Genomic DNA, 27,301 nt, shown 5'->3' with positions numbered 1-27,301 from the left:
CAAAAAGTGATTTCTTGGTCTCTTTAATTAAAAACTCCAAGAGTAGATTTTGCTTTGGGAGATGATGAACACAGAGTATTAAATAGTGTCATCAGGATATGGCTTCTCTCTCAGATGGTTGTTTCCCCAGATGAAGATGGCTAACAGCAGCTCCCTTAGCCTGCACTCAACTGAATTGTCATACACTGAAAAGGTGGGAGTCTTTGTCCCAACGTTCCCAGCAAAGGCCTCATTGTATTTCTTTGGCTCACAATGCATCACATCCATTCTGAATCAAGCATGCTGGCTGGAGAAATGCTTTGATTAGAGTCATTTAGTCCCAAATCACATAGTCCATCTCTGAGCTATGGAGGCATCAATCTGGGGGCTGACAGTGGGGGAAAAAGATTAACCCCAAAGGGAAATCAGAGAGTGGTCACCGAGACGATATTGAATGGATCCTAATTGGAAAAATGTCCCATCTAGAGTAAAATAACACAGGGGAAGAGGCTCTATGAATTTAACCTTGACATGTATTTACAAATGTTAAAAACAAGATAGCAGCTCTGAACTGAATGTTTGTGCCCCGCCCACCAATTCAGAAGAAGCAGTCCTCACCCACGCTGTGATGGTATTTAGAGGTGGGGCTTTTGGGAGGTGATTAGGCCAAGAGAATGGAGCCCTCATGAATGGGACTAATGCCCTTGTAAGAAGAGACAGGAGAGAGGTGATCTTTCTCTCCACTATGGAAGGACACAGCAAGCAGGCCACTGTTTGCAAACCAGAAAGAGGGTCCTCCCTAGGACTAGATCATCCTGTACCTTGATCTTAGATATCCCAACCTCCAGAGCTGGGACAAATAAATTTCTGTGTTTTAAGCCAGCCTGTTTTTTTTATTTTGTTATGGCAGACTGAGCAGATCAAAACAGCCAAATCACTTTTGGAAAAGTAAAGCTTTCATGAGGTTGAAAAGTGTTCCCCATCCCCCGTATTTCCCCCCATGTTCTTGAGTGTTCCGTGGTTATTTGGGTGGCAGAGTTTGTTTAGATGAGCTTTCCTAGGATGTAAAACGAGCGCTCAGATAACGGACAATTGCTGCCTTTGCAGAAATACTATCTTGCACCAAAGGAACTGTGTCTTTTTTAATCCACTCTTTCTATTGCCTTTAAATACCGTTTCTGACAAGTTCTGTCTTCCTGTCAGCTGTCAGTAAACAAGTATTGGGCATTATTTATAGCACTGTAAACACATTACATGAAAATAAAATGAGTTCTTAAAAAGCCAAGAGAAAGGCTTCCAGAGTTGTTTAGCTCTGAGAATGAAGTTTTAGGAACTTTCAGATGAAAAGTCTGGAATATAAACTAAAGTCTCTTCTAAATGTGCCTCTTTTATAGCTCCTGGACACATTTCCTTTTTGCTTCTAATCTGAAAGTAGGAGAACATTTTTTCATGTTAAACTTAAATTGTTTAGTTAATGGTCTAAGAATAATTCTGGGGAGCATTTTTCAGTATAGTTGTTATTACCCCATGCCTCTGACTGAATTTGACATATCTATTGTGTTCTTGCTGTTTAAACTGATCCCTGGGATTAATCATCTTTTTTTTTTTTTAACCAGCTTGAAATTGTAGGCATTTAATGGATATCACTACATCAGTCAACTTAATGAGTCTCATTGTCTGAAGTTTAAAATATACTTTCTGATCATTCTAATGTTGAACTATAATTGACATTCATGCTTATTACAAGTTTCCAAGTTTTCCGAGTTTGCCCTTCCTGCCTGCCAGAGGAGAATAATTTAGCTGAAGTTTTTGTTTTTTTTCAGTTTCTGGAAACTCAAGGGCACCTACTGAGTGATGTGTGGAAGGATCTAAACAATCGTTGTTTACTACAGTGCATCTTAAACAATCATGTAGTTTCGATTTCTATAACAGAATATTCATCACCACAGTAGGAGCTGTTCCATGGGAGATCCATGCTGGCTAAGATTACCCAGGGGTATCTCTGGCAGCCTGGCAGTTGGAAAGGAGAATGGGATGTTCACATGGCTGTGGCATTGTCACTGGGTAGAGAGCCACAGTAGATTCAGCTAGCCTGCAAAAGCTAAGCGCAATGCAAAAGGGACTCCTTTCTAGATAAAGGAGAATCATCCAATCATCATATATGGTACAGGTTACTAAGTGGATTCAAACCTGAGTCATAATTAATGGTTTTGGTTTCTGTTTTGTTTTCAGTTGTTTGAATTTATGAACTTCTTGGCTGAGAATGTCATCTTCTGTTACATGGGCCTGGCGTTGTTCACATTCCAGAATCATATCTTTAATGCTCTTTTTATACTTGGAGCCTTCGTATCCTTTGAAATATAGAACATGGGGTGATGCAAGAGAACGAACGACTTACTTTTACTGATTATTCTGTTAAATTGTTAAAATAATTTCCTCAGGTTTACTGAAGGGCAAAATTTATGGCAGATACATAATTTCTAGTTAGGGGAGAAAAGCATCCTAAGAAATTGGGAACTTTAATAAATGCATATGGTTCAGTGTAAGAACTTTGGAAAATACTGGGGGAAATAAAAGGAGAGCACTAAAGGGGAGTGACTTTTTTGAATATTCAAAACATGTTTAAAATTATGAATCATTTACATAAAAATGTCAATCCATTCTTTATAGAGAAATATATTTAATCTGCATTAGCATGATCAGAAGACAGCAAGGATTATGAAGCTTTAGAAATAATTTTATTACAAGATGGTAAAATCTTTCCAGTAAGGACTTTGAAAATAGGATCTACAGAGTAAAGACCAAATGAAGTTGGCATAATGGATGTGCTTTCAGTATCTTGATCATTGTGCACAGATAAGTTTATTTTAATAAGATAACCCTTTTTTATAAACAAAATAACGAAAAATCTAGACCTCACTTTAAATGCAGAGGACTTTGTAGCCCTAGGCCTGGCATATAGGCATTCCCAGTGGGGGTGGATATCTGAACAAAAGGATACCAAGGCCCCGGGGGTATCCCCAGGGATAGTCAGCAGCTGCTGTCCTTCTTGCCACTTGTAAATGGACAAATGCCACCTCAGATCACAGGCAGATGACCTTACAGCCAGGAGAGTTGACCCTTGTGCCAAAGCCCTGTTCTAACCAAGCATCTACCTGCACTTACCTCTTGTTTTCTCTTCACTGAGCACTCCACTCAACCCTCAAATTTCATCCAAAACTTGGATTTTAGGAGGGTGCACTTGGATTCTGATTTGAGGGCAAACTAGAATAGGTAGACCAGTGATTTTCAACATTGTTCATCTCATGGCACACACAAACTAATTATTAAAATTCTAGAGCACACCAAAAAATATATATATATTTTGCTGATCTGACAAAAAAAAACATAGGTATAATTTTGATTCCTTCACACCAGATGACTATTGTTTTGTTGGCTGTTGTCATTTTTTTATTTGACAGTCTAAGGGAAAAGAGGTCAGTTGTCCCTCACTAAACCATCAGGTGTTGCATCTTTTAAAATTTCTTGCAGCACACTGGTTGAAAATCACTGAAGTAAACTATCAGGGAAGGAGTCCAAAACAGCAAAAAGGGAGAGATGACTACCACCAATATTGTCATAAATTTTAACCTTTAAAGTATGGATTTAATAAAATGCCTCTTAAAGTGTTCATCATATTAGACATTTAGATAGGCAATTCCTCCAAAATTAAATGCACCAAAAAAATAAAATAAAATAAGTGAAGCTTACTAGACATAGGGAGTATAAAGTGATGGAAAGTGAGATAGTAATCAGGAGCCAAAGTACATTTATCCTTTCTAAAGTACTGCTTGAGAAGATAATGCCATAGCCTCTGCATGCTCTCTGCCTCCCGTTTTGCAGCAGAATTGAACATAAAGTTAGTCATCAGTGAAGGAAATGTGATGAGAAAATTTACAGTGATTGAAATGGTATTGGGTTAACAACTGTAAGCCAAATATATATTCAAAGAAATGCAGAGTTCTCTATTATTTCTGGAAAAGAATTGGCATGTAAAGATGAATTTTGGAAGCAAGTTAGACATGCATGTATTGACATGTTTATCCCTGTTTTCTGGGTCATAATATAGAGAAATTACGGAACATAAAATTTAAAGGTCCAAGACTCACACCCTCATTGTAGCACGTTTTCCTCAATGTCTTCCTGCGCTTATCTACAGCTAGCAATTTTTGTTGCCAGAGCCTGCAACATATATCCCCTCTCCTTCCTCCTGAATCTGGGCCGGAAGCATAAACTCCCCTGGAACTTCCAACATATGATGATGTTTTCAGGTACGTGAACTATATTTGGCATCAATCCTACTCTTCTCTTACTCATTCATTTTATAGAAAACCATGGGGAGACGTAGAGACCTTCTGGGGAAACATAACTCCTATTTACTCCATTGTACCCAGCACCATGCTGACACTCCATAAGTTCTGAGCAATAGTGGGATTTTTTCTTTCAAAAAAAAAAAATGAAAGGAAAGGAAATCTTGGGATGACATCAAGGTACAGCACCTGCCAGACACTGGCCTAGAGTAGGTATTGGACTTTCTCCTGACCTATTTCAGATCAATTTTTATATTGGGGAATTTGCATGATCATTTCATAAACTGCTTACTTGAAGGTAAGTAGTTTGTAAATGGTGTCATCCTTGTCCTTCTCCCTAGAATCGCTGTCCCTTTCCTATACCAAGCTCTAGGAGGTTCTCACGGTTAATACAAAAAAAGAAATATACCTAAGAATGCTGAGTTATTAGCTGAGAAAACAGGTATTAATTGCACAGTCACCAAGTGCTAAGAGCAGTTCCAGGCACTGGTAGATGAACTGAAAAAGTCTACTCTCAAGAAGCGTATGTGCTGCTTGCTTGCCCCATGCCTGAAGGCTCCTTTTTCCAAAAGAAAATACACCAAATGAATTTGGTGACCAAGAACTACTCTGGGGATTGCAGTTTCTTTTTGTTCAACCAGTTTTCCTACCATTCATCTTTCCTGTTTGGAGACCTTTCCCCTTACATGCCTTCTAGGCATGTATGCACTCACTTTACACTCACAGGCAGTTCATTGGAAAATATGTGAGAGTAAAACAAACAATAACTTCTCTCAGAAGAGAGCAAATTCCAAATAAAATTTCAGGTATACAGGAGGATATGCAAAATGTTTCCAAAGCTATCACTGATTGAATATTTACTGTTTGCTATTCACTGTAAAGCAATCCTAAGAAGTAAATATTAACCCATTTTTTTTGATGGAGAAACTAAAGTTCAGGATCTCAAAGAGGTTGAGTAACTTGACCAAGGACAAAAGCATTTCTCAGCTCAGGTCTAGGGGAACTCCACTTTAAACCAACAAGGTGTTTCAAAACCTGCATTTTTAGAAGTAGTACTAGGAATAAAAGTTAGTTTCACCTTCAGTTTCATTCTAGCCTGTTCCACACAGTAAAGGGTGGAAACTCCAAAGTTGAGAGTGAGTTATTTAATAAAGTACAGGCAAGTGGATATCCAGAGATAAAAACTACTGCCTTGGCTTGGTTGCTCAGTTGGTTGGAGCATCATCCCAAGAACTCAAACACTGCGGATTTGATCCCCCTTTGGGGTGTGTATGGGAGGCAACCAACTGATGTTTCTCACATCAATGTTTCTTCCTTTCTTCTGTCTCTCTCATCTACCTTCCTCTCTCTCTAAAATTAATAAACATATCCTAGGTGAGGGTCTTTTAAAATTATCTTCTGTAGTCATCAGACAGTGTTTTCCTACATTTATAGACATGCTAGAGTCAAAGAGGGAATCACAAAGAGGATAAGTTGGACTGACAGACGATTTTTGACATAGGACAACAATGAACTTTGGCAATGAGCTGACTTATGTTATGGGAAATCAAAAGGCAAATTTGATCATTTATAAATAGGCAGTCAGCACTGGGTTGCTGTTTTCACAAAGCATTTGTAGGGATTAGGAAGTACTGAATTTTGCCATATACAATGTACTCCCATGTATAATGTGCATCTTTATTTTTCCCTCAAAAATTTCAGTAAAAAAGTGCACATTATCCATGGCAAAATTCAGTACTCTTCCTTCTTTCCTATCAGAGCATCAGTAAGTAGTTGTGCCCTGGGGAATACTGGCTTATTTTTAAAAGTTGGATATTGTATTTTAAACAATGCTTTATTTTATAAAGAATTTTGAGCAGTGCATGGTTTTAGATAGCTATATTTTGAATTAGAAGTATCTGCCCAAATGACTACTTGGCTTGATGATTTCTCCAGGGTTTGGCATGTATGTTTTTTTAGCCATAGAATTGAGGTTGCATTAAAAACTGAGGTCAGCAATACAGTGTGTAGGACCAGGAGATGTGAGGAAGTCCAGAATTTGGTGGTATCTTTATGATAATGTAAAGCAGAAAGTCAGCAAACTATGGCCTTTGAACCAAATATAGTCCATGACAGTTCTGTAAATAAAATTGAAACACAGCTGATCCCCCGCTTTTTTTAAACAGTTGTCTGTGGCTGCTTTTGCACGACAAGGTCAGTGTTGAGTTGTTGAACCAGAAACCACATGGTCCACAAAACATAAAATATTTACTGTCTGGCCCTGTTTTGAAGCATCTCCATCCTCTGGAAGGAAAAAGATAACTCCATCACATTACTGGGATAGAAATTCTTGATTTAATTCATTGGAATTCCAATCAGCTACTTCTGTCTTTAAAAAGAATGTCATGCTAGTATTTCAGGACACCTATATTCATATGACTATAATGTCCAGAGAATGGCAGCCATTGTCTTCCACATTGAGCATCTATGTCATCTGCCCCTCACTGGGTCACTTATGGCTAGCAGTTCAGCAGTTTAACCTCAAGGATCAGTGTCTTCTTGGCCCAAAATTATCTGTGTTTATATATTTGACTGGTTTTTTGTTTGTTTGTTTTGTACACTTTTCACATTGAAATGAACCTGAACAACAAAGGGATTGGATTACTTCATATTTCTAGTGCTGTTTCTATTACAAGTTAATAATATTGATAATATTTCCTCATATGGTGGAAAGAACATTGAATTTTCCACTAAAAACTGTCTTCTTTCTTACCTTTAAAATGAGAAGATTGTAGTGTTATGTCATTATGTAATGGAATCATAGATGCTCAACTCACAAGTCACTCTACACCTTTCTAAGACCTTTCATGAACAATGTTTTGAGATTCATAGCCAGGGCAACATTGTATAGGCATATTGGTCTCTTTTGCAGATTAAAGTGGTGGGGGAGAAGATTGTGTATCTTGCTGACAATCTCAAGACCAATTAGAGATGAAATTGAGACTGAACCAAAGCTTCTTGGCTTTGAATTTAGACCCTCTCATCTACTTGACACCACTTCAGATTTACCCTCAAGGTCATGAGAACAAAAGTTAAATCAAAACCATGTCCTTCCTAACCCAGGACAACCCCAGCATGTCTAACATATTCCTTATGCAAACCTACCCCCATCTAATTCAAAACAAACCAAACATATGGGCAACACCCCCTCTAGCCATTGATTCTGGTTTTACACTGCACCCGCTAACCCCTACCAGAATATAGGAAGTATAAGTGAGAGTTCACCACATGCAAGGATATTCATTTCCTCAAAAGAGAATGCCCCTGACTCAGCTTTGATTTTTGCTATGAACTCTGATATACTATACCTCATCTAGGACCTACAGTTTTAAATGTATTTTCCAGGGTAAAAAGAATGTAAAAGGTCAAATGAAGGTAACCAAACCAGAGGAGGAGGTGAAGAAGCAGATCAAATAACACATTGTCTAGCTTGTGCTGGGGATATGAGAACAACCCCTGCTGAAACTAAAAGAAAAAGCCTGTCCTTTTAAAGAATGTGCACTTTAAAATATAGTCTAATGTTCTTAATTATGCCTGGAATCATCTTGTTTATCCAGTTAGAAGGGTGACTTTAGTAGTCTTTTGGTGGAATCTTGTTGTCCATGTCTCACTAATAAATTTAGATGAAGCCTCTCTGTACATAGCCCCAAACACTTTCATGATCCTTTGGAGAAGTTAAACAACAATAAGCCTCCATCTGGAATGACAGTGTGAATTTATTTACACATTTGCTCATTCGTAGTCATCCAGCTCTTCGTGCAGCTGACATTCATTGACACCATTTCTTGGGTAGCCATTTGGGTGAACGAAGACAAAGACATGGGCCTTTCCCTCAACAGTTTTGCACCTAACAGAGAGAACTTGGCTTCAGCCCATGCTCAGTTCCTAGGGTGGTGCCCCACAGGTGGTTCAAACACCAATCAAATAAGACCCAGAACTTTCTGTCTTAATCAATTACACCTACCATGTGATAATCCCTTTTCCATTGTCTTTTCCATAGTCTTTACTCGTGCCAGATATGTGTTCTTTGGTACTGGGCAGAAGAGCTGGACATACCTTCCAAGCAGAAGATTCACTTGTAAAGTTAATAAAACTTATGCTTCAGGCTCCCTTGTTTACACAGGCCCCTTCCAAGACCCTGGAAGGATCTTGGGACCCGAGCAGTGTGTTCTGTGGTATAGAAAGTTTTTGTAAAAGACAGTTTTTGTATTATATTTTTTAAATAATGCCCTCAAAATGTGTACATTTCTCAGGCCCCACAAAACCCGAATCAGACCAGTCTCTAAATCTGGATATACCTGGAGGTGAAGGTTAGGAAGCGGTCCAGTGGCTTGTTACTAACCTCCTGGCACTGAGTGGGGCCTTCAGTAACACTGAAACCAGGGCCTGGAGCTCTGTGGATGGCTCTGGGGCAGCAATGTTTTTGAGTAAATCTCACGTTGTTCATGGATTTCCCACTGCCGCCACCACCACCTTCTACTCTACCTCCACCTTTTGCCTCTGGAATGAATTAAACTGAGTGAAGCAATGGTCAGGGCCCAGATTGAATTTCTCACTTAGCAAAGACCCACCTAAATCATGTTGTAATCTATATGCACACAAAGCCTTGGGAACTGAAAATGAGGAATGGTGTCAAGGTCAGGAGTAGTTGTCTTTCTCTGTTCTGTCTTGAGAAGCTGTTAACACAAATTCTGTTTTTGGTAGCTAGGTTGTAGTCAAAGTCAATTGGGGAATATTACCCTGAGACATTTTTAAGACCTTCTTTAGATTCAAGGCCAGGGGTTCAGAACTGCTGTGGTACGTCATGTGGCACCAACACGAAGGACTTAAGAGGACACTAAGCTCCCCTTGAAACTGTTCCCTTTGCTCCTGAGCACAGCCCCAGCTAATGCCAGGAGGGCACTGCCCTGCCCCAGCGCCCCAGCTCTCAGCTCCTTTGAAACCAAAGAGGCAGAGCTGTGTGGTTTAAATTAAAGGAGGAGATGAGCTTTGCACATATTAGCTTTCCTATTGATGTAGTGCCTAGTACAAAGATCAGGCCTCTTGTTTTAATTCAAATCCATGTGCTGCAATTTTTATTTAATTTAAAGCTAAATAAGAACCAGGAGTTTTTGGAAGGAGGGGAAACGTCAAGCCCAATTGAGCCCTGGCAACCTTCCTGAAACCATGGTGACTTGGACACTGTGGCCTACTGGGCTACAGAGCCTCCATCCGGAGCTGCTGTGCTGACCTGGACAAGAGGGAGGCACAGAAGTGCCCAGGCAGACGGAGGAGCCTGGCGGAGTGGCAGAGAACATGTTGCTCCAGTGTGTCCATTTCCACTGCACTTTGAGAGACATTGAAACCCTGATGTGTCCTTATTCTATAAATAAGGAAGGGTTTTAACAAGGAAAATGTGACTGAAATGTACAAAAGTAATATAAAACCTCATCCATGAGCTCACACAGCACCAGGTCGCCAGGTTTTGGGGCTCATGCTGTCTGTTGGCCGTTCGGTTGCCCCCCAGCACACATTAACATTCAAATAGCTGCCAGCACCAACAAATTAAGCAAAAAGCATGGAAGAAAAAGTATAAATTAAGGAAATTTTTCTGTTATCAATCATTTTCCACCTCAGTGGTGAAAGCCTGCCATTATTATTCAATTGGGGGACACCAGTGTTCTTCAGAAGGACAGCTTAAAAACCACTGTCGGTGTGCGAGAGGCTGTCTTTCTCGGTGTCTTTTTGGTGAGCTGACAATTAGGCCATGGTCATAGCCAATTGGAGACTTTGACCCATCGTGGCTTGACCCAGCTCCCCTGTCAATGCAACCAGGAGGAAAGCGTGCATGGGATTCATGAAGGTAAAGAGCCAATGCCATTGTCTCAGCGGTGCCTAGGCACTCTTAGACTCTATGTCTGTGACTCCGTGAGCTAATGGAATTTTACTAAGCCAGGACTGTCTCACAGCAATTACCAGCCACCACTTAAAAAGGACACTTTCATGTGTTCTATTGATACCCAAAAGGGTGGTCCTCAGGCCAGCATCTTTGACATCCCTAGGGAGCTTCTTAGAAATGCTGAATTTAAGTCTGCCTTCTAATGAGCTCCCCAGATAATTCATGTGGATGTGTAAGTTTGAGAAACACATCCTAGAACATAATTACAATTCATGGCTTCTGATCTGAACTTCTCTCTTCAATTCATTCCTCCTGCCTCACTCCTAGATGCCAGTCTTGGCTTCTTATTCTTCCATTTGCCATATGATCAACACAAAAATGTTTAGCCAGTTTTTAAAAAAATTTCTTCCAGTTCCTTCAGCATGCTGAGTTCTTTCCTCCTATTCACTCAGGTTCTCCCTCTGCCCAGAACCCTTTCCATACCACCAAACTTCACTCTTCTATTTAGTTAATTCCTTTTGTTCTTTAGATTCAGCTTAGACATCATTTTCTATAGAAAGCCTTGGTAAGTCCTCAAGTCTGGGTTGGTTCCTCTCATCTGTTTTTATAGACCCAACACTTCTCCCTTCCTAATACCCACCACATTCTACCATGATTTCTGATTTGCCTGCCTGTATGCCCCTTAGACTGGGAGCTTTATGAGGCCATTGCTCATTCACTTGGCTCACTCTTTACCTCAGCAGCAAACACGCTATAATTTTTAAAAAAAAACAAAAGATTTTATTTTTTGACCTCTGTCCTTAAAATTGTTATTCCTTAGCTGTGGAACCAGGCAAGCCTGGCCTGAGAGCTGCTGCCAATTATGGACCTGAAAGTTCCCAGGGCTGATAGAACAGGAATGGTCAAGAGTGAATACCCTTCCACAAACAGCTCATGAATGGATGGGCAAATGAACGAACAAACTGCAACATTGTCCAACTGAAAATGGACATTTCACTAAAATGTCACTTAAGCAATAGTAATTTTAAGAACAGACTGTCAACAAATAAAATCTTCCGTGTTTTAGATGAAAGAAAACATGTTCCCCATGCTCGCTTCTGGCTAAAACCCCCTTCCCTGTGTGTTGATAATAGTAAAAGTTGTTAACACTTCCTCAAAATTTGTGTTAGGATCCCAGAATACTTTTTTAAAAATCTTTGCTTGCTTTGTGTTGAGAGAATGCATTTGTTTCTCAGTTAAAAACCTGAGATCTCATTTAAAACCCAGGAAATTTTCTATGAGCCGGGTGATTTAAAACAAGAATCAGGCTAAACCTTTAGCTTAGGAAAAGGATATTTTTACATGTGCATACAAGAGGTATCTGAGACTCTGAGCCATCTAAGCAATGGGACTCTGTCCTTACTTCTGTCTTCTGTTGCTGGTGCTTGCAGACAGAGGCGGCCTGGAGGGCTCCACCATGCTCTCAGGTGTTCCATGCCCGACCCCCCTCTGCAGCTCCCTCCCTCAGGATCCAGTGTCTCCCACCCTTGTGTGCAGTATGTCCTTCCTGCCCTGGACATACCACATGTAACCAATTAGGCCACTCTCTCTTCCTTACTAGTACAAGACCACGAACCAGTTAATGTGACACAAGCCCAGGATTTTTTCTCCATTACAGATGAACTTCCACCAGCCCCCATCACTCTCAGATGGCACCCCCCGTGGTTTAAGGCAGCCCCGAGAGAGTAGAGGAGCCAAATGGAGGTGTCCTGAGGTCTTCACTTAGAACAGGGCTAACCAGCTAATGCTGGAAATGAGCCATGAACATGTTTTAAATAGTGTGTCAAGCAGTCCCCAAAAAAGTCATTTGACTGATGATCACAGCAGCATTGCTGTGACAAAATAGACAAGCATAGTTGGCCCATAGGAATTGCAGATCCCATTCAGTCCTCACAGTTTCAAATACTGAGTGAATTTATGTGATTAGGATAAATTCAAAATATTCAAGAAATATCTGAGAACTGTGGCCAGCCCCATAGAGTTGCTTTGTCCTATTATTAGGTCAAACATTATCATTCTTCACTTAGCTCCAAAATAAATTTGCAATAAATATTACTAGCTCTTGCATTTTTAAGCAGCAAATTAGATTCTGCTATTTGGCAGACACAATATTTTCCAAGTAGGAACTACTGTTTTGGTGCAGTGCAGTGGGGTCAGGCTTTGAAGTAAGCCTAGCCACATGGAGCTATAAAAATGGGGATAATAATACTTACCTTAAATGGTGAGTGTTGAAAACCAGACTAAAAAATAGAGGTCTCTCCAGAAGATACCCAGCCATGTAATATGAAAAATGGAGACATTTACTGAAGAAGATAAAAGATATAAGAAACATTGTACGTAGGACAATGACCTTTCAGTCCCCTTCAAAGTAGGCATCTTGGAACCTCATACAGTTCTCCCAGACACCATCAGCTGCCCCGTCATATTCTCCTGAATCTCACCAACAGTATGAAATCTCTTCCCTTTCAAAGGTGATTTTAGTTTTTGAAAAAGTCAGAAGTTGCAGGGCACCAAATCTGGGCTGTAGGGAGGCTGAGTCACTTCAGTGATTTGATGTTTCACCAAAATCTTTGCACCAGACATGATGCATGAGCGGGTGTATTGTTGTGATGAAGCAGCCAATCACCAGTTGCCCATAACTGTGGCCCTCTGAATCATCTGAAGGGTTTCAAGCTTAATGAAAAATTTGATGTAGATTTGTTGCTCTACTCGCTCAGTCATTTTTAATGTGACATCCACACAGTAAGTATCCTCACTCAACGACGTCTACCACCCCCACTGACTAGTACATGCATATTCTGGTTCACTCTTCTTGGCTGCCAGGATACATCAATGTCACATAAACTGTTCTTGTTATATTAACAATGGCTGGACTTTTTCTGGCCAGACCTTGTATATACAAAATGCCTGGCATGGGGTCTGCCTCCAGAAACACTCAACAAATATGAGTTTCCATCACTTTCTTTAACCACCACAGATGAGACAGTCATTAGTGCTTCACAGAGACATGATTCATATAAACTCACAATGCTCTTGGGGAAACCTCCTATCACAGGCTGAGGTTTTTCAAAGGAGGTTCGACTGTCAGATTATCAAATCACTGCCAAGGACAGAGCCCGAGGCCAATGTTAAGTGCTAATGGTGTACTTGTGGAAAACGGGACCCAAGGCTCTTCTTCCCCTCCCTTTAAGGACAGTTGTTGATAGTCTACCAGTAGTTCCAGCAGTGATCTAATCATGGCACTAATACATGAATCAAAATGTTGTAACTCAAAGTACCAGTTTTTATGAGGAAGGTATATTGTAGCCTGCCCTGGGAAAAACTGATGTGTGCAAAATGTCACTATCTACTCAGACATTTATTGAGTGTGAGAAAGTGGCAAGATCTTGTACCTCACTCAGCTATCGTACACGGTGAAAGACTGTAACCAATGAGGGCCCACCAGTCCTCAAGTGGTGCTGGGTAGCAAAAGGAAAAATTCCAACGGCCTGTCACCCCTCCCTATGCTTCAAGGATAAGGTCCTAGAAAGACACAGGAAAATAAATGATTTTGTCATTTAATCAGGAACTTTCTGTGTACATTTTGGTTTTTCAGGATGTTCACAGTGTCACAATTATCTGATTGATGTTTTGAACCAAATTAACCTGTCTGCCCATTGAGGCAAACAAATGGACTGCATGATTTTTTTTTTCATTTTTCTGCCTGCATTTGCTTACTAATTGCTTGTTTTGGCATTATGTAGACATAACCTTAGAAAACTATCCACGCATGCAAGCCAAGTTGAAAAAAGTTACTCTGTCTATGCCAGGTACAAATCCTTGTAACTCTGCCCTGTGGCTAGAGTTCAGAATAAGTCAATAAGATTGACTCAAGTAAGTGATAAATGCAAATAAGCAAAAAGCAGTTACATTTAAAGATGCCTTGCATTAAATTTCCATAGTGTCACTAAGTAACTTAGAAATTTTGGGCATTAACTCTGGTACACTGGGGAGGTTCAAGTGTTGTTTGTGCAAACAAGTCCTTCACCGACAGACCACACCTCCGTAAGTGGGGCTGGGACCCCACCACCCAGCCTCCCACTGACTTTCTCTGGAAGCCTCTTCCCAGAGCACTGAGAACTTTTAGAGATGCTGGTTCTGCATGAGATGAGTGCAGGAGACACTAAGGCAGGTGTCCTGCCTATGAATGGCATCCCTGCCTTCCCTTTATAGCCTCCCTGGTCCCATTCACCACCCACTTCCCTCAGTGCCTGAAAAAACGTCACCAGACTTTCCTGGAGCTGTTTTAAATTCTACAAATAAACATAAAAGCATGCCTGTTAACAAGTATTTTAACACATGTCCTTCAGGAGGATTGTGTGCTATCCTTTCTCAACAGATTCCTGCTTTCCAATTGTTTTTGATTATTTTTTTCCTGGCAGGAAGTTCATCTTGGCTGCATGAAGAAATGGGAGTTTTGGCTAGAGAGTGAAAAACCTACCATGTTCGATCAACGTGGCCTGGGCTGGGAGTGGGTTGAGGGGCAACATAATGTCAGTGATGTGGGGGAGAGGGAGAAAGCAAGGTGAAAACAAAGAGGAGATGTGGGAGGGAAGAAAGAGTTGTGGTTGGGGAGCAAAAGGCAAAACATCTATTTCAGCCCTACCTGGGTAGCTCAGTAGGGTGGAGCAGCATCATCCCATACACAGAAAGGTTGCAGGTTCAGTTCTCAGTCAGGGCACATACGTAGGATGTGGATTCTATCCCCAGTCGAGGTGTGTATGGGTGCGACCAACTGATGTTTCTCACATCAATATTTCTGTCTCTCTTGTCCTTGCTCTCTCTTTCCCCTTCTACTCTCTCTAAAATCAATAAAAACACATCCTTGGATAAGGATTTAAAAAGCAAAACATCTATTTCAAAATGTCACCTCAGCTTGACCTTCTGCCTAAGAGGAAAAGAAAATTTTCTTTTTTCCTTCATCTTTCCTTAAAACTCAAATTCTTAAGATAACCATGATTTTCCTATCTCTGTTATGAGTTACCTATTCAATAGAGAGGGTAAAACACAAATTGAATAACCATCCATACCATTTAGTATGTAACCTTGACCACTCCATTCCTCCCAGCTCCTATTTCCTCATCTTTTAAAAAAAAATACTTTGTGATTCTAAGGGGACATGTAAGGAGAAAGATATGGAGAGCCTCAGGATAGGCTAAACTGCCAGAACACTTGAACCCCCAATATTCAGTGGTTGAGCCACAATAGTAAATGCTCTCAGGTCAGGGATGATATTAATGTAGGGGTTAGAGGAAATATGCTTCTTCTCCTGATGGTGCTTCAGATATCATCAGACTCCTTCCATTTTGTAGCACCGTAATTCCCTAAGCCAAGGGTTCTAAAAGTGTTATCCTTGGGCTAGGAATGTTACCTGCAATGTCAGCTCTCAGTTTTTGAGTTTGGCAAAGAAAGAATTCAGAACCAAGGACCCTAGCTCAAGGGAAACTTTATTAAGCATGCAAAGAGAAAGTACACTTGAAGAGAAGATTCTAGCATGTTGCTCAGAGAGCTGCCTTGGCCTTTTAGAAAGAAAGTCACAGAGGCAGAAGAAGTGAGCCCGCTGGGATGCATAAGCTCAAGAAACAAGTTAGAGAGGAAAAAGAAGGGCCCTTGGGGACAGGTTCAGGGGGTTAGCCCAGGGAAAGCTGCTGCTGCCTGCTGCTCCCTTAGTCGCAAGTCTCAAGGGGGCTCTTAGAGCTTAAGAAAGAAGTTGTGGGCAAGATCTAGAGAGACAGCGTGCACTGGGTCCTTAGCCATAAGGGCCTTTGTCTGTTTCCTAAAGACAGGAATTATAAGGGATATCTAGGGGGGAGGATCTCAATAGAATATCCATCAGCTTTCCAGGTGTGCACTTTATATGCTGATGCATCGAAATGAACCTATAGAGCATTCCATGGTCAGTTTCACCTTCAAAGAATGTCACCACAGAGGGACCAGGACCAAGGCAGGTCTGCCCTAGCATGGTCTGGAATGTATGTAGATTGCTCAGCCAGTTTGTTCAGCTCTCTGTCTCAGTTTCTCCATTCCACTTGCCAAAGAATTTATCTAGTTTTTTGCTATTCTGCCTCAGGAGTATCAGGACCACTTGGGAACTTGTTAGAAATGCAAATTTTCAAGCCCCACCCAGACCCACTCAGTCAGACACTCAGAGGTGGATTCCAGCAACCCAAGGTTTAACAAGTCCTCCAGGTGATTCTGATGTAGCTAACGTGTGAGAGCCACTGCTGTAGGGACTCTTTACAATGGTGGCATGAGAAAGAGAAACTGGGCCAGGAACAGGTGCTTCTTAAAAGTCTTGACCGAGTAATAACATGCACCACTTCTGCTCTCATTTCTCTGGTAAGAACCAGCCACCATCTTCTCCAGGCAAGCTTCCCAGAGGGGTCTCCTCTTTCTTACTCCAGACCTCGAGGCTTCCCTCTTATGGGAAATGTCACCTCATGGAGACCTCCCCTGGTGGACACCTCATGGGAGACCTCATGGTGGACACCCTTCTCTCTCGGCATGCCCTCATTTAAAGTCTCGGCCCAGAACTTCCTCCATGACCTCATATCCATCCCCTCCTATGATGTGTTAGTGTCTGCCATTTTTGCCAATTCCCCAGTATCTTTTACCTTATTTCAGCTGCCACCTTTAGTCAGGGCAAGAGTTCCCAGTGATGCAGAGGCATCCTGGCTGGCTAACTGCCGCCCCTGACTATGTCATGAGTCACTATACACTCTTAAAGTCACAGATACCTAGCACCCTCGGCGACAGTCCTCTTTCCTTCAGGAAAGGAATGGTTATTAACTTGCCATTATTATGCAAAGTATCTTAAACACCATATCATCCACTTCCCCCATCCCCCAGTCAAGGGATACACTTGGCTCTTTTCAGGGGACCCACCTCTTTGTACCCCATTACAGCTTCATAGAGAAATCTGTTGCTCAACTGAGCTCTGAAGACTAGTTAAAATTAGGCAAAGTTTGGGTGAGGGTTATAGAAGAAAGAAATAGAGGCAGTTTGGGTAAGAGAAAATAATTGAGGTATAGAAAATCATGTATGCAAGACCTCTATATATTTTTTCTTTTGTTTATTATATGACAGTTGTCCCACTTTTTCCCCTTTCACCCCCTCTATCCAGCCTGCCCCCCACTTCCATAAAAGTCCCCTCATAGTTGTCCATGTCCATGGGTCCTTCATATATGTTCTTTGACTAATCACTTAACCATCTTTCGATCAGTCCCCTCCTCCCTCCCTCCCCACCTACAGCTCTCAGTCTTTTCCATGAGTCATGGTGCAAAGACCTCTTTAACCCACCAGTTAAACCCACCAGTGCCTTAAACATTACACATTTGTTGACAATAGTCATAATTTGGGCCCTCATGAAATGTAGCGATCTTATCTTTTCTTCATTAGACTATACATGCAAAGCAGGCTCTACACCTCTAACACACATCTTATCAGAATTTACCAGTTAAGAGAGTCATTTGTAGTACCATGAGTCCTAGAATAGAGGCCATCATTCCCCAGTTCTCGTCCCTGCCTCTACCCCGCCGAATGTCTTGTTTATTGAGCAATACATAGCGAGTACTCAATTTTTAGTTTTTAACTATTGCTTCGCACCTTCAATAAAAATCATTTATGTTGCTTTGATTTAATTGTAACTGTATCTGATACTCACCATTCAGTTTGCAAATGTATAGATTGCTTCACTTTTGTGCTCTAAAGATAAACAGGAAAATACAGCAGAGGTTCTTGCTAGAAAGCTTTCATTGGTTCATATGCTTTGATATTCTTCTATTGTTATGAGTAGAACATCAACATAATTTACATAAGGATCCCTTAGAGGCCAATTTTAAATGAAACCACATTTAACTGCAGGTAATTCTTTTATTCCCCCAAGGTGATGCTAACTTTCCAACTAACTATGTGAAATATGTCAAGTCTCTGCAAAGTAAACCATCTAAAATGAAATGCAATAGTTTATCAACCCCCAAAAGTATAGAAAATAAGGAGGAAAATAAAAGGCAAAATCAAAGAGCCAAAGTACCCATAAAATGAAACAAAACACAAGTCTGACATAGAGTTCTAGATTTTCTGAGTTTCTAAACAAAATGCTATGTGGTCTTTGGAAATAGTGGTTTGCTAAAAGAAACCAAGTAAATAGTAATTTTTCATTTGTAGTATTTTTCTGGTTGCCTAAGTAAACTATTTTAGTCCTAAAGCCCTCTGTTAAGAAGATAGGCTTAAGAATGGACAGAACCGCCACAAAGCAGGTAATCAATACACACTGCTCTGGACTGAACTGTGCACGCCCCCTCCCAAACTCATATGCTGAATCCCCAGACCCCATATGATGGGATGTGGAGATGGGGCCTTTGGAAGGTTTTACAAGTAGGGCCCCTATGATAGGATTGCTGCCTTTGTAAGAAGAGACACCGCAGAGCTTGCTCTCACACAGCAAGAGTATGGCCTTCTGCACACCAGGAAGAGAGCTTTTACCAGATCCCGACCATGCTGGCACCCTGATCTTGGTCATCCTAGCCTGCAAAACCATGAGGCAATATATCTGTTACTGAAGCTACATAGTCTATGGTACTATGTTATGGCTACCTAAGATACACATGTACTGAATGAAGCAGTGAAAGGCCATTGATTTGATAATTTCCTAGGCTCCAAATGTGTGATAATTAACTTTGGAATCAAAAAGGATGAGGGGGAAAGAGGCAATAGCTCTTATCTGGATTCTAGATGAGCTTTACCCTGTGTACTTAATAATCTCACTCCACATCATGCTTCCTGTGCTGCCAGGCCACCGCGTGTGGCATGTGCTACATGTGACCAGGACTCCAGGCAGATGGTCGCTTCTCCCAAAACACTCTGTTTCTGTGGGTTTTTTAGTTGGCCATTATATGAAGGCAGCCTCTTGTCAACATCTTGGAGTTTAGCCCTAATTAACAATAGTTCTCAACCTGCCACAAGTACAAGGTAGTGACTGAACTTTTTCTTTTTTAAGAGACCTCTACATTGTATTCTATAAATATACAGAATTATATATGATAATACATGTATCATACTATATATTGTCTATATATTATGTATATAGTCAATATATGTGTATGTATGTATATTATCTATATATTATGTATATATTAATCTATACATTATCTATAATCTATATATTATGTATATGTACACATAATTTATACATTATTATATATTATATATAACAATATATTATCTATATATAGTATAGTATCTATATATAGTATTATCTACAGTGTGATACATATATATATTAGAAGTCAGAATAACAGGAATCATTTGAGTATATTTTTAACCAAGAACTATTCATATATAGATAATTTAGATTTAAAAATATAGTTATGCCAGCTTAACATAATAGCAATGAATTAATAAACATATTTAGGAAGATAAATGATAGTGTTTTTTCTTGTCCTTGATATCTAATATGAAAGAATTCACAATAAGCATGATATAGTAAGTTTTAACTTTTATTCTAATCTCTATTCTTTCCCTTCTCAGAAAAATTCAAAGTAAACACGCACACTCATAAATATTAAAAAAATAATTAGACTCCCAACACTTAGTACTTGTCCTACTCACCACCTAATTTTGGGTAATGCCCCTTTACAAACACTCTCGCAATCTGAGCTTGAGGAAAAGAGAAAATGCAAAGATCACTGTCTACCTCCAGTCTTGTACTATGATTAAACACTGCTAGGAGCTTTTACCTTGACCTATAAAGTCTCTTCTCAGATAAAGAGGTCTGTTGTAACACTGTTTCCTTGAGTTTTCATTCTCTAATGACACCATTTGTATTTCCCGAAGAGAACATTATTAAACTATTCCCCAGTATCAAGGGTTATTAATATTCCCCTCTCTTGTCCTCAGCTGGGTCTGAATACATGAGCATCTCCTGTGGGGAACTTTTCTTCTTGAATGCAACCATCTCAAGTGTTCAGAATTTCTGATGTATAAGAACTTTTTTATTAATATCTACTTCAAATGTTATCTTCCTTATCTTCAGGCCATTTTCTTGTCTACAGGGAGATTTAGAATAATTTCCTTCCTCCATTACATTTTCTTCCTTGAAGGTATTTTATAATTGATGTGCATGTTGCTCTCTCTTTCTGAGGCTCTCTTGTTTCAGGCAAAATATATTAAATGTCTCTAGTCTAGTCCTCTGGATCCCATGTCATGCCACTTGTCTCTTGTACAACCTCAGTGTGGAAATAATAAAGGAGCATTAATTCCAAGTTGGCATCCCGGGTGGGAAAAACAGGCTAGTTAGAGTTTTCCTCCTCTCACTATGTATCCAATTTCTAAATGTTTTTAATGTATGAATAAAGACTTAGAAATTTAGGACTCTAGGTGATGCAGTAAATATTATAAAAGTAGACCACTAAAATTTTACATATATGATTTAAACATTTCTACAATAATAACCAAATCACTGTCTTTGACTTATATTTGCTGTTATCAAAAATGTTTATTTGTCCCATTCCGTTATAACAGGGCTCATAAATGTCTTAGAATTCTTGTGTTCCCCAAGAGAGACTTTTCATTTTAACATTTTACTTTGCTACTTGTGCTTTTATTTACTTTTCTTTAGAGTCTACATCTCTGTTTTTATGAATGATATTATACTTTGATTTGAAATTAAATAAAAATTTAATTAGCATATTGTTATTAAAGAAGAAAAATAAAACAGGGAAAAAAGCAAGTTCTAATAGGTTACTTTAGATTATGGAGTTTGTAAAAGCATTTACTCAGGCTGGAATATTCTTCAATGTTATTTATTTATTAAGTTTCAGGAGTCCATAAATTTATTTTTCTATTGTTATCTGATACATTTGACTTTTTAAAAGTAAACGTGCCCAGAAAGATATTTTTTTTGATGTGGACAACATTATTCTAAAATTTTATGGAAAGGCAAAAGAATTAAAATAGTTAAAATAATTTTTAAAAAGAAATGTAAGTGTCACTCTACTCAATATTAATGCCTGTTATATGTCTACAGTAAAAAGACAGTGTACTGTTAGAAAAAGGACAAACACACATATCAATGGAACAAAACAGAGAACCTAGAAATAGGGCCACACAAATACACCCAACTGATTTTTTTGACAGAGGCCCAAAAGCTATTCAATGGAGAAATTAAATATACATAGGTGAAAAAAATGAACCTCAACATTACAGAAAAATTAATTTAAAATGATCATGGACTTAAATGTAAAATGTAAAGCTATACAGCTTTTTGGGGGAAAAAATTTAAAACATAGGGGAGAAACTTTGGTACCTAGACCTTGCCATTTCAAGAATGTTGTATAGATGAAATTGGAATTGACTTTTCTTCACCCAGCATAATTCCCTGAATATTCGTCCAGGTTGCCAAATATATCAATAGTCTGTTCCTTTGTATTACTGAGAGGTACTCCATGGTACACATGTTTCACAGTTTGTCCCACTATCCACCTACGGAAGGGCATCTGGGTTGTTTCCAGTTTCCATAACTTCCAGCAAAAGTTCTTAGACTTGATTTCAAACACATGAAATAAAAGCAAAAATCAACAGATTAAAGTTCATCAATAAAAAGCTACAAAGTGGGAGGAAGTATTTATAAACTATGTATCCATCAAAGGAGTATTATCTAGAATGTTTAAAGAACTCTCAAAATTTAACAATCAAAAAAAAAATCCAACAATCTAATTACAAAACGAAGTAAGGACATAAAGAGACATTTCACCCAAGAGGGTATAAAGATAACAAATAAGCACATTTAAAAAATGTTCAACATCATTCGTCATTAGGAAAACACAAATGAAAACCACAATAAGCTATTACCATACATACACCTGTCAGAGTCACTAAAATTAAAAAATAGTGACAACACTGAATGCTGGTGAGGATACAGAGAAACAGGATGGCATATATTGCTGGAGGGAATGTAGAGTGGTACAGCCACCCTGGAAAACAGTTTGGTAATTTCTTTAAAAATATAGAAATACCGTAAGTCTCTATGTAGTTTTGGGAATTTATCTCAGAAAAATGAAAAGTTTATGTTTGCTCACACAGCAGCCTTAGCTGTAATAGCCCAAAACTGCAAACAACCCAGATGCCCTTCAATAGGTGGATAGTTAGACAAACTGTGAAACATGTGTACCATGGAGTACCGCTCAGTAATACAAAGGAACAGACTATTGATATATTTGGCAACCTGGATGAATATTCAGGGAATTATGCTGAGTGAAGAAAAGTCAATTCCAATTTCATCTATATAACATTCTTGAAATGGCAACATTATAGAAATAGAAAATTGATTACTAGTTTGCCGGAAGTTAAAGAGGGAGTTTGGAAGAGGGCATGTGTAGGAGGGAAATAAATGTGGTTATAAAAGGATGACATGAGGGACCTTTGTGCCCATGGGAATATACTGGATCTTGGCTGTATCAATGTCAAAATCCTGGTTGTGATATTGTGCTAGAGTTTGCAAGATGTTATCAATGGGGGAAAGGAGCACACAGTGAGTCTCTGTTATGTCTTACAACTTCCTGTGAATCCACCATTATTTTAAAATAAAGAGTTTAACTTAAAAAATAATTGTGTTTTTTTGCAAATTGTAAAGATAGATAAATTCAATTAAATGAGAATGAGAGAATGAGGCTTATGAAGATGTTTATCTTCTCTCTCTTTTTTTTTGTTTTGTTTGTTTTGGGGTTTTTTGTTTGTTTTCCCTAAAAGGTTTACGAGGAGCCATCGCATTTGCTTTAGCAATTCGGGACACAGAATCTCAGCCCAAACAGATGATGTTCACTACCACACTGCTGCTTGTGTTCTTCACAGTCTGGGTGTTTGGAGGAGGGACGACCCCCATGCTGACTTGGCTTCAGATCAGGTGAGTGGCGCTGTTGAACTGAGGAAATTGTGAGGCTGCGCTGTTCCAGTTTTGATGTCTCTGACTTGGTCAAATAACAATGGCAGGTTCTTGTACTGTCTTTGCCTTGGGAAAAGTTAACCATCAGTCATCGGTGAAACTATGACATCACCAACTGAATTGACTTTTCCAGGAGATCTAGAAATCCCAGGGTGATGTCTGTTTACAGTCTATCCCTACAAATAAATTATCTATGAATTCTTCCATCCAACACTATTTATTGACTACATTGTGAGATGTTATAGAGTCTACAAAAATGAGTAAGACACAGTTCTCATCCCAAGATCCTCATAATCCAATAGGATTTACTCAGAAAAAGCGATAATCCCAAGGAGAAAGTGAATTTGTTTTGTTTTTAATTCCTCACAGCACTTAAGAGAGAACTAGGGACATGAGACGTGCTTAAACATGCTTGATTAGTGAGCCATATGTTTAGCCAGAGGGATGCTGTAGGGACAAGTTAGATAATTTCTCAGAGGAAAAGGGAGTCAAGGATTCAGTAAGAGGCCCTCCAATTAGCATGGTCTGGAAGAGGATTGCTATAAACCTGAAGTATGCATGCAGTGGATGATTTGACAAACATGGATAGCTTGTGACAGTTGCAAAAATGGGTAAATCTATTTTTTAATGCTATCCTTATTTAAGTTTTTCATTGATCTGGATTATCATTTTTATATTTTAGACTGCAATGGTACTTTGGGTAAATCACATTATATTTTTCAAAGCCACACATCTTAATCAGCCACACAATCCCTCACTGGTCCCTGCTCATTCTCTATAAAGCAAATTCACAGTGATATCTGAAAGAGAAAGAACCATCTGACTGGAAAAGGACTTCCAAAAAGATTCTTACAGACAAGGACTCATTCTAGCACCAATATAGTGCCAGACACTTAGTAGGACTGAACAAATGAAAATTGCTACATGAAAATTTAAATGAACATAACTACAAATGTAATTTTCTTTTTTTAATTTAAAAGATATTTTATTGTTTATGCTATTATAATTATCCCAATTTTCCCCCCTTTTCCCCCCTCCACCCAGCCCCCACTCACTTCCTCAAGCAATCCCTACACTACTGTACATGTCCAGGGGTCAATCATACATGTTCTTTGGCCGATCCCTTCACCTGCTTTCAACCAGTCCCCACCTCCCCCATCCTCTCTTATAGCTGTCAGTCTGGTGCATATTTCTATGCCTCTGATTCTATTTTGCTCATTCATTTATTTTGTTCATTCGATTCCACATATAAGTGAGATCATTGGTTCTTATTGCTTCTCGTAGTAAGCCTGTAAGCCTAGGAACTTCCCTCTCAAGACTTTTATACTGTGTCCCATAGACTTGGTTGTTGTGTGCTCATTTTCATTTGTTTCCAGGTAATTTTTATTTCTTCCTTGATCTCATTGATAACCCATTCATTATTTAATAACGTGCTATTTAACCTCCATGCAGTTGAATGTTCTTCAATTTTTTAGTTGAGGTTGATTTCTAGTTTCATGCCACTGTAATCTGAGAAACTGCTTGATATATCAATTTTCTTGAATTTGTTAAGACTCATTTTGTGTCCTAACATGTGGTCTATCTTTGGGAATGATCCATGTGCACTTGAGATGAATGTGTATTATGTTGCTTTGAATTGAAATGTTCTGTAAATATCAATTAAATCTATTCGATTTGCCATGTTAAGGTTGCTATTTCCTTGTTGAGTTTCAGTCTGGAACACCTACCTATTGGTGACAGTGGGTGTTAAAATCCCCTACAATGACTATTGCTGTTAATCTCCTCCTTAAAGTCCACCAAGATTTTCTTTATATATTTAGGTGTTCCTGTGTTGGGTGCATATATGTTTATATTGGTTATATCCTCTTATTGGGTCCATTCCTCCAGTATTATGTGGTGACCTTCATTGTCTCTTGTTACGGCCTTTATTTTGAAATCTATTTTGTCTGATGTAAGTATTGCTACACTGTCTTTTCTCATCTCCATTAGCACTGAATGTTTTTTTCATCACTTCACTTTCACCCTGTAAATCTTTTGTTCTGAAGCATATATATGGGTGGTCATGTTTCCTTATCTATTTAGCTATATAATGTCTTTTTATTTGAGTGTTTAATCCATTTACATTTAAGGTTATTATTAATAGGTACTTATTCATTGCCATTTTTTCTTTATACCTATATTCCTCTCTCTATTTCTTAGTCTTAAAACAGCCCTTTTAACATTTCTTGCAGTGCTGGTTTGGTGGTAATGAACTCCTTTAGTATTTTTGGTTTTTGTTTTCTAGGATGCTCTTTATTTTACCTTAAGTTTTAAATGATAGCCTTGTTGGATTGAGTAGTCATGGTTGTAGGTACTTGCTTTTCATTATTTTGAAACTTCATACCAATGCCTTCTGGCCTGAAGTTTTTCTGTTGAGGAATCAGCTGTCAGTCTTATTGGAGCTCCCTTGTAGGTAACTGCTTTTCTCTTGATGCCTTTAAGATTCTCTCCTTGTCTTTAAACTTTGCCCTTTTAATTATGATGTGCCTTGGTGTGGGTCTCTAGATTCATCTTGATTTGGACTCTCTGTGCTTTCTGAACTTTTGTGACTTTTTTCTTCAGCAGATTAGAGAAGTTTTCTGTCATTATTTCTTCAAATAGGTTTTCTATCCCTTGTTCATTTTTGTTTTTATGATACTCCTATGATGTGGATATTGTTATCTTTCATATTGTCTCAAAGTTCCCTTAAACTATTCTCATTTTTTTAAGTCTTTTTTTTGTTGTTGTTGTTGCTCTGATTGGGTGTTTTTTTCTATCTTGTCTTCCAAATTGCTGATTCAATTTTCTGCCTCATCTACTTTAAGTCCTTCTAGTATATTCTTCATTTTTGATATTGTGTTCTTCATTTCCAACTGGTACTTATTCATAGTCTCTATGTCCTTTTTCATGCTGATGTAATTCCCATAAAGTTCCTTGTAGTTCTCACTAAGTTCCTTGAGTATTCTTATAACCATTACTTTGAACTGTATGTCTGATAAATTGTTTGCATCAATTTCATTTAGCTTTTTTTCTGGAGATCCCTTCTGTTTTTAATTGGGAGTTGTTTATTTGTTTCCCCATTTTAATTGTCTCTTTAGTTGTTTCTATGTATTAGATAGATCAGCTTTGACTCCCATTCTCTGTGAGGTGGCCTTATGTGGTAGGAGTCCTTAGGGACCCAGTGGAGCAGTCTACTTGTTATCGTGAGCTGGATGCTCTAGGAATGTGTCTTGTGTTGATCATGTGGTCTCTCCTGTTGTAATTGGGTCTTGATTGCTGTTGGCTCATTCATGGGTGCAATCTTCCCTCCAGTTGACTGACTGAGAGGCCCAACCCCAACCACATATTGCAAGATTCCGACAGAACAAAACAAATCAAAAGAAGATAAAAAAAAACAAAAAACTAACAACAACAACAGCAAAGACAACAATAAAAGGGAAAAGAATAAGAAAAGAGATGAAGAATAGTGAGAGAAAAAAGATTATGAGAGGAAAGAATGAAAAGAAACAGTAAGAATAAGGAATAAAAAGAGAAAACTAGAAAAAAACAACAAAGAGGAAAAAATAAGAAAAGGAAAGAAGAAAAGTAGAGTAATAAAAGGAAAGAGTAAAATAAAAGATAATAAAGAAAAATAAAAATGCTACAAAAAATATTGAAAATAATGAAGAAGAACAAAGCAGAATTTGTCTCAGCAGAGTTTAATCCCTGCTTGCTGAAATCTTCCTTTGGATACTGCTCCAATGTTGTCTGAAGCTGATATATGCCAACATCACATCCTGTCCATGTCTTGCCCTCAGCAGCCTGTTTGAAGCTACAAATAATTTGGTTAGTGGCTGCCTCTGGTGAGCATGGCTACCCATGGGAAGGGCCAAACTGCTCCAAGCCCAGCTTTTACCAGCACAGGGCTGAGGGGTAGGTCAGCAAATGTCCTAAGGCACCACAGGATCTCTGCCAGTGGCCGGCCTCTGGCAGTGGGCCTGCAGTCCATCTTAATCACTAAAATGGCTGTTTCTGACAGGG

The 27,301-nt window shown here is 39.0% G+C and overlaps 1 protein-coding gene across 1 annotated transcript in view; it reads left to right on the top strand.

The window, feature by feature from the left end:
* The window catches only part of SLC9A9 (solute carrier family 9 member A9), a 507,378-nt gene that overhangs the window by 302,468 nt on the left and 177,609 nt on the right, over nucleotides 1-27,301 (top strand). Inside the window, exons 10-12 of the mRNA XM_054585160.1 lie at nucleotides 2,212-2,325; nucleotides 4,178-4,289; nucleotides 23,071-23,224. Coding sequence (XP_054441135.1) covers nucleotides 2,212-2,325; nucleotides 4,178-4,289; nucleotides 23,071-23,224 — 380 coding nt within the window. The remainder of the gene's footprint in view (nucleotides 1-2,211; nucleotides 2,326-4,177; nucleotides 4,290-23,070; nucleotides 23,225-27,301) is intronic.

This window comes from Pteronotus mesoamericanus, unplaced genomic scaffold (genome assembly GCF_021234165.1).
Source record: "Pteronotus mesoamericanus isolate MK-2021 breed Mesoamerican mustached bat unplaced genomic scaffold, CSHL_Meso_final contig_82, whole genome shotgun sequence".
NCBI classification, from domain to species: Eukaryota; Metazoa; Chordata; class Mammalia; order Chiroptera; family Mormoopidae; genus Pteronotus; species Pteronotus mesoamericanus.
This window is presented reverse-complemented; position numbering and strand designations above follow the sequence as displayed.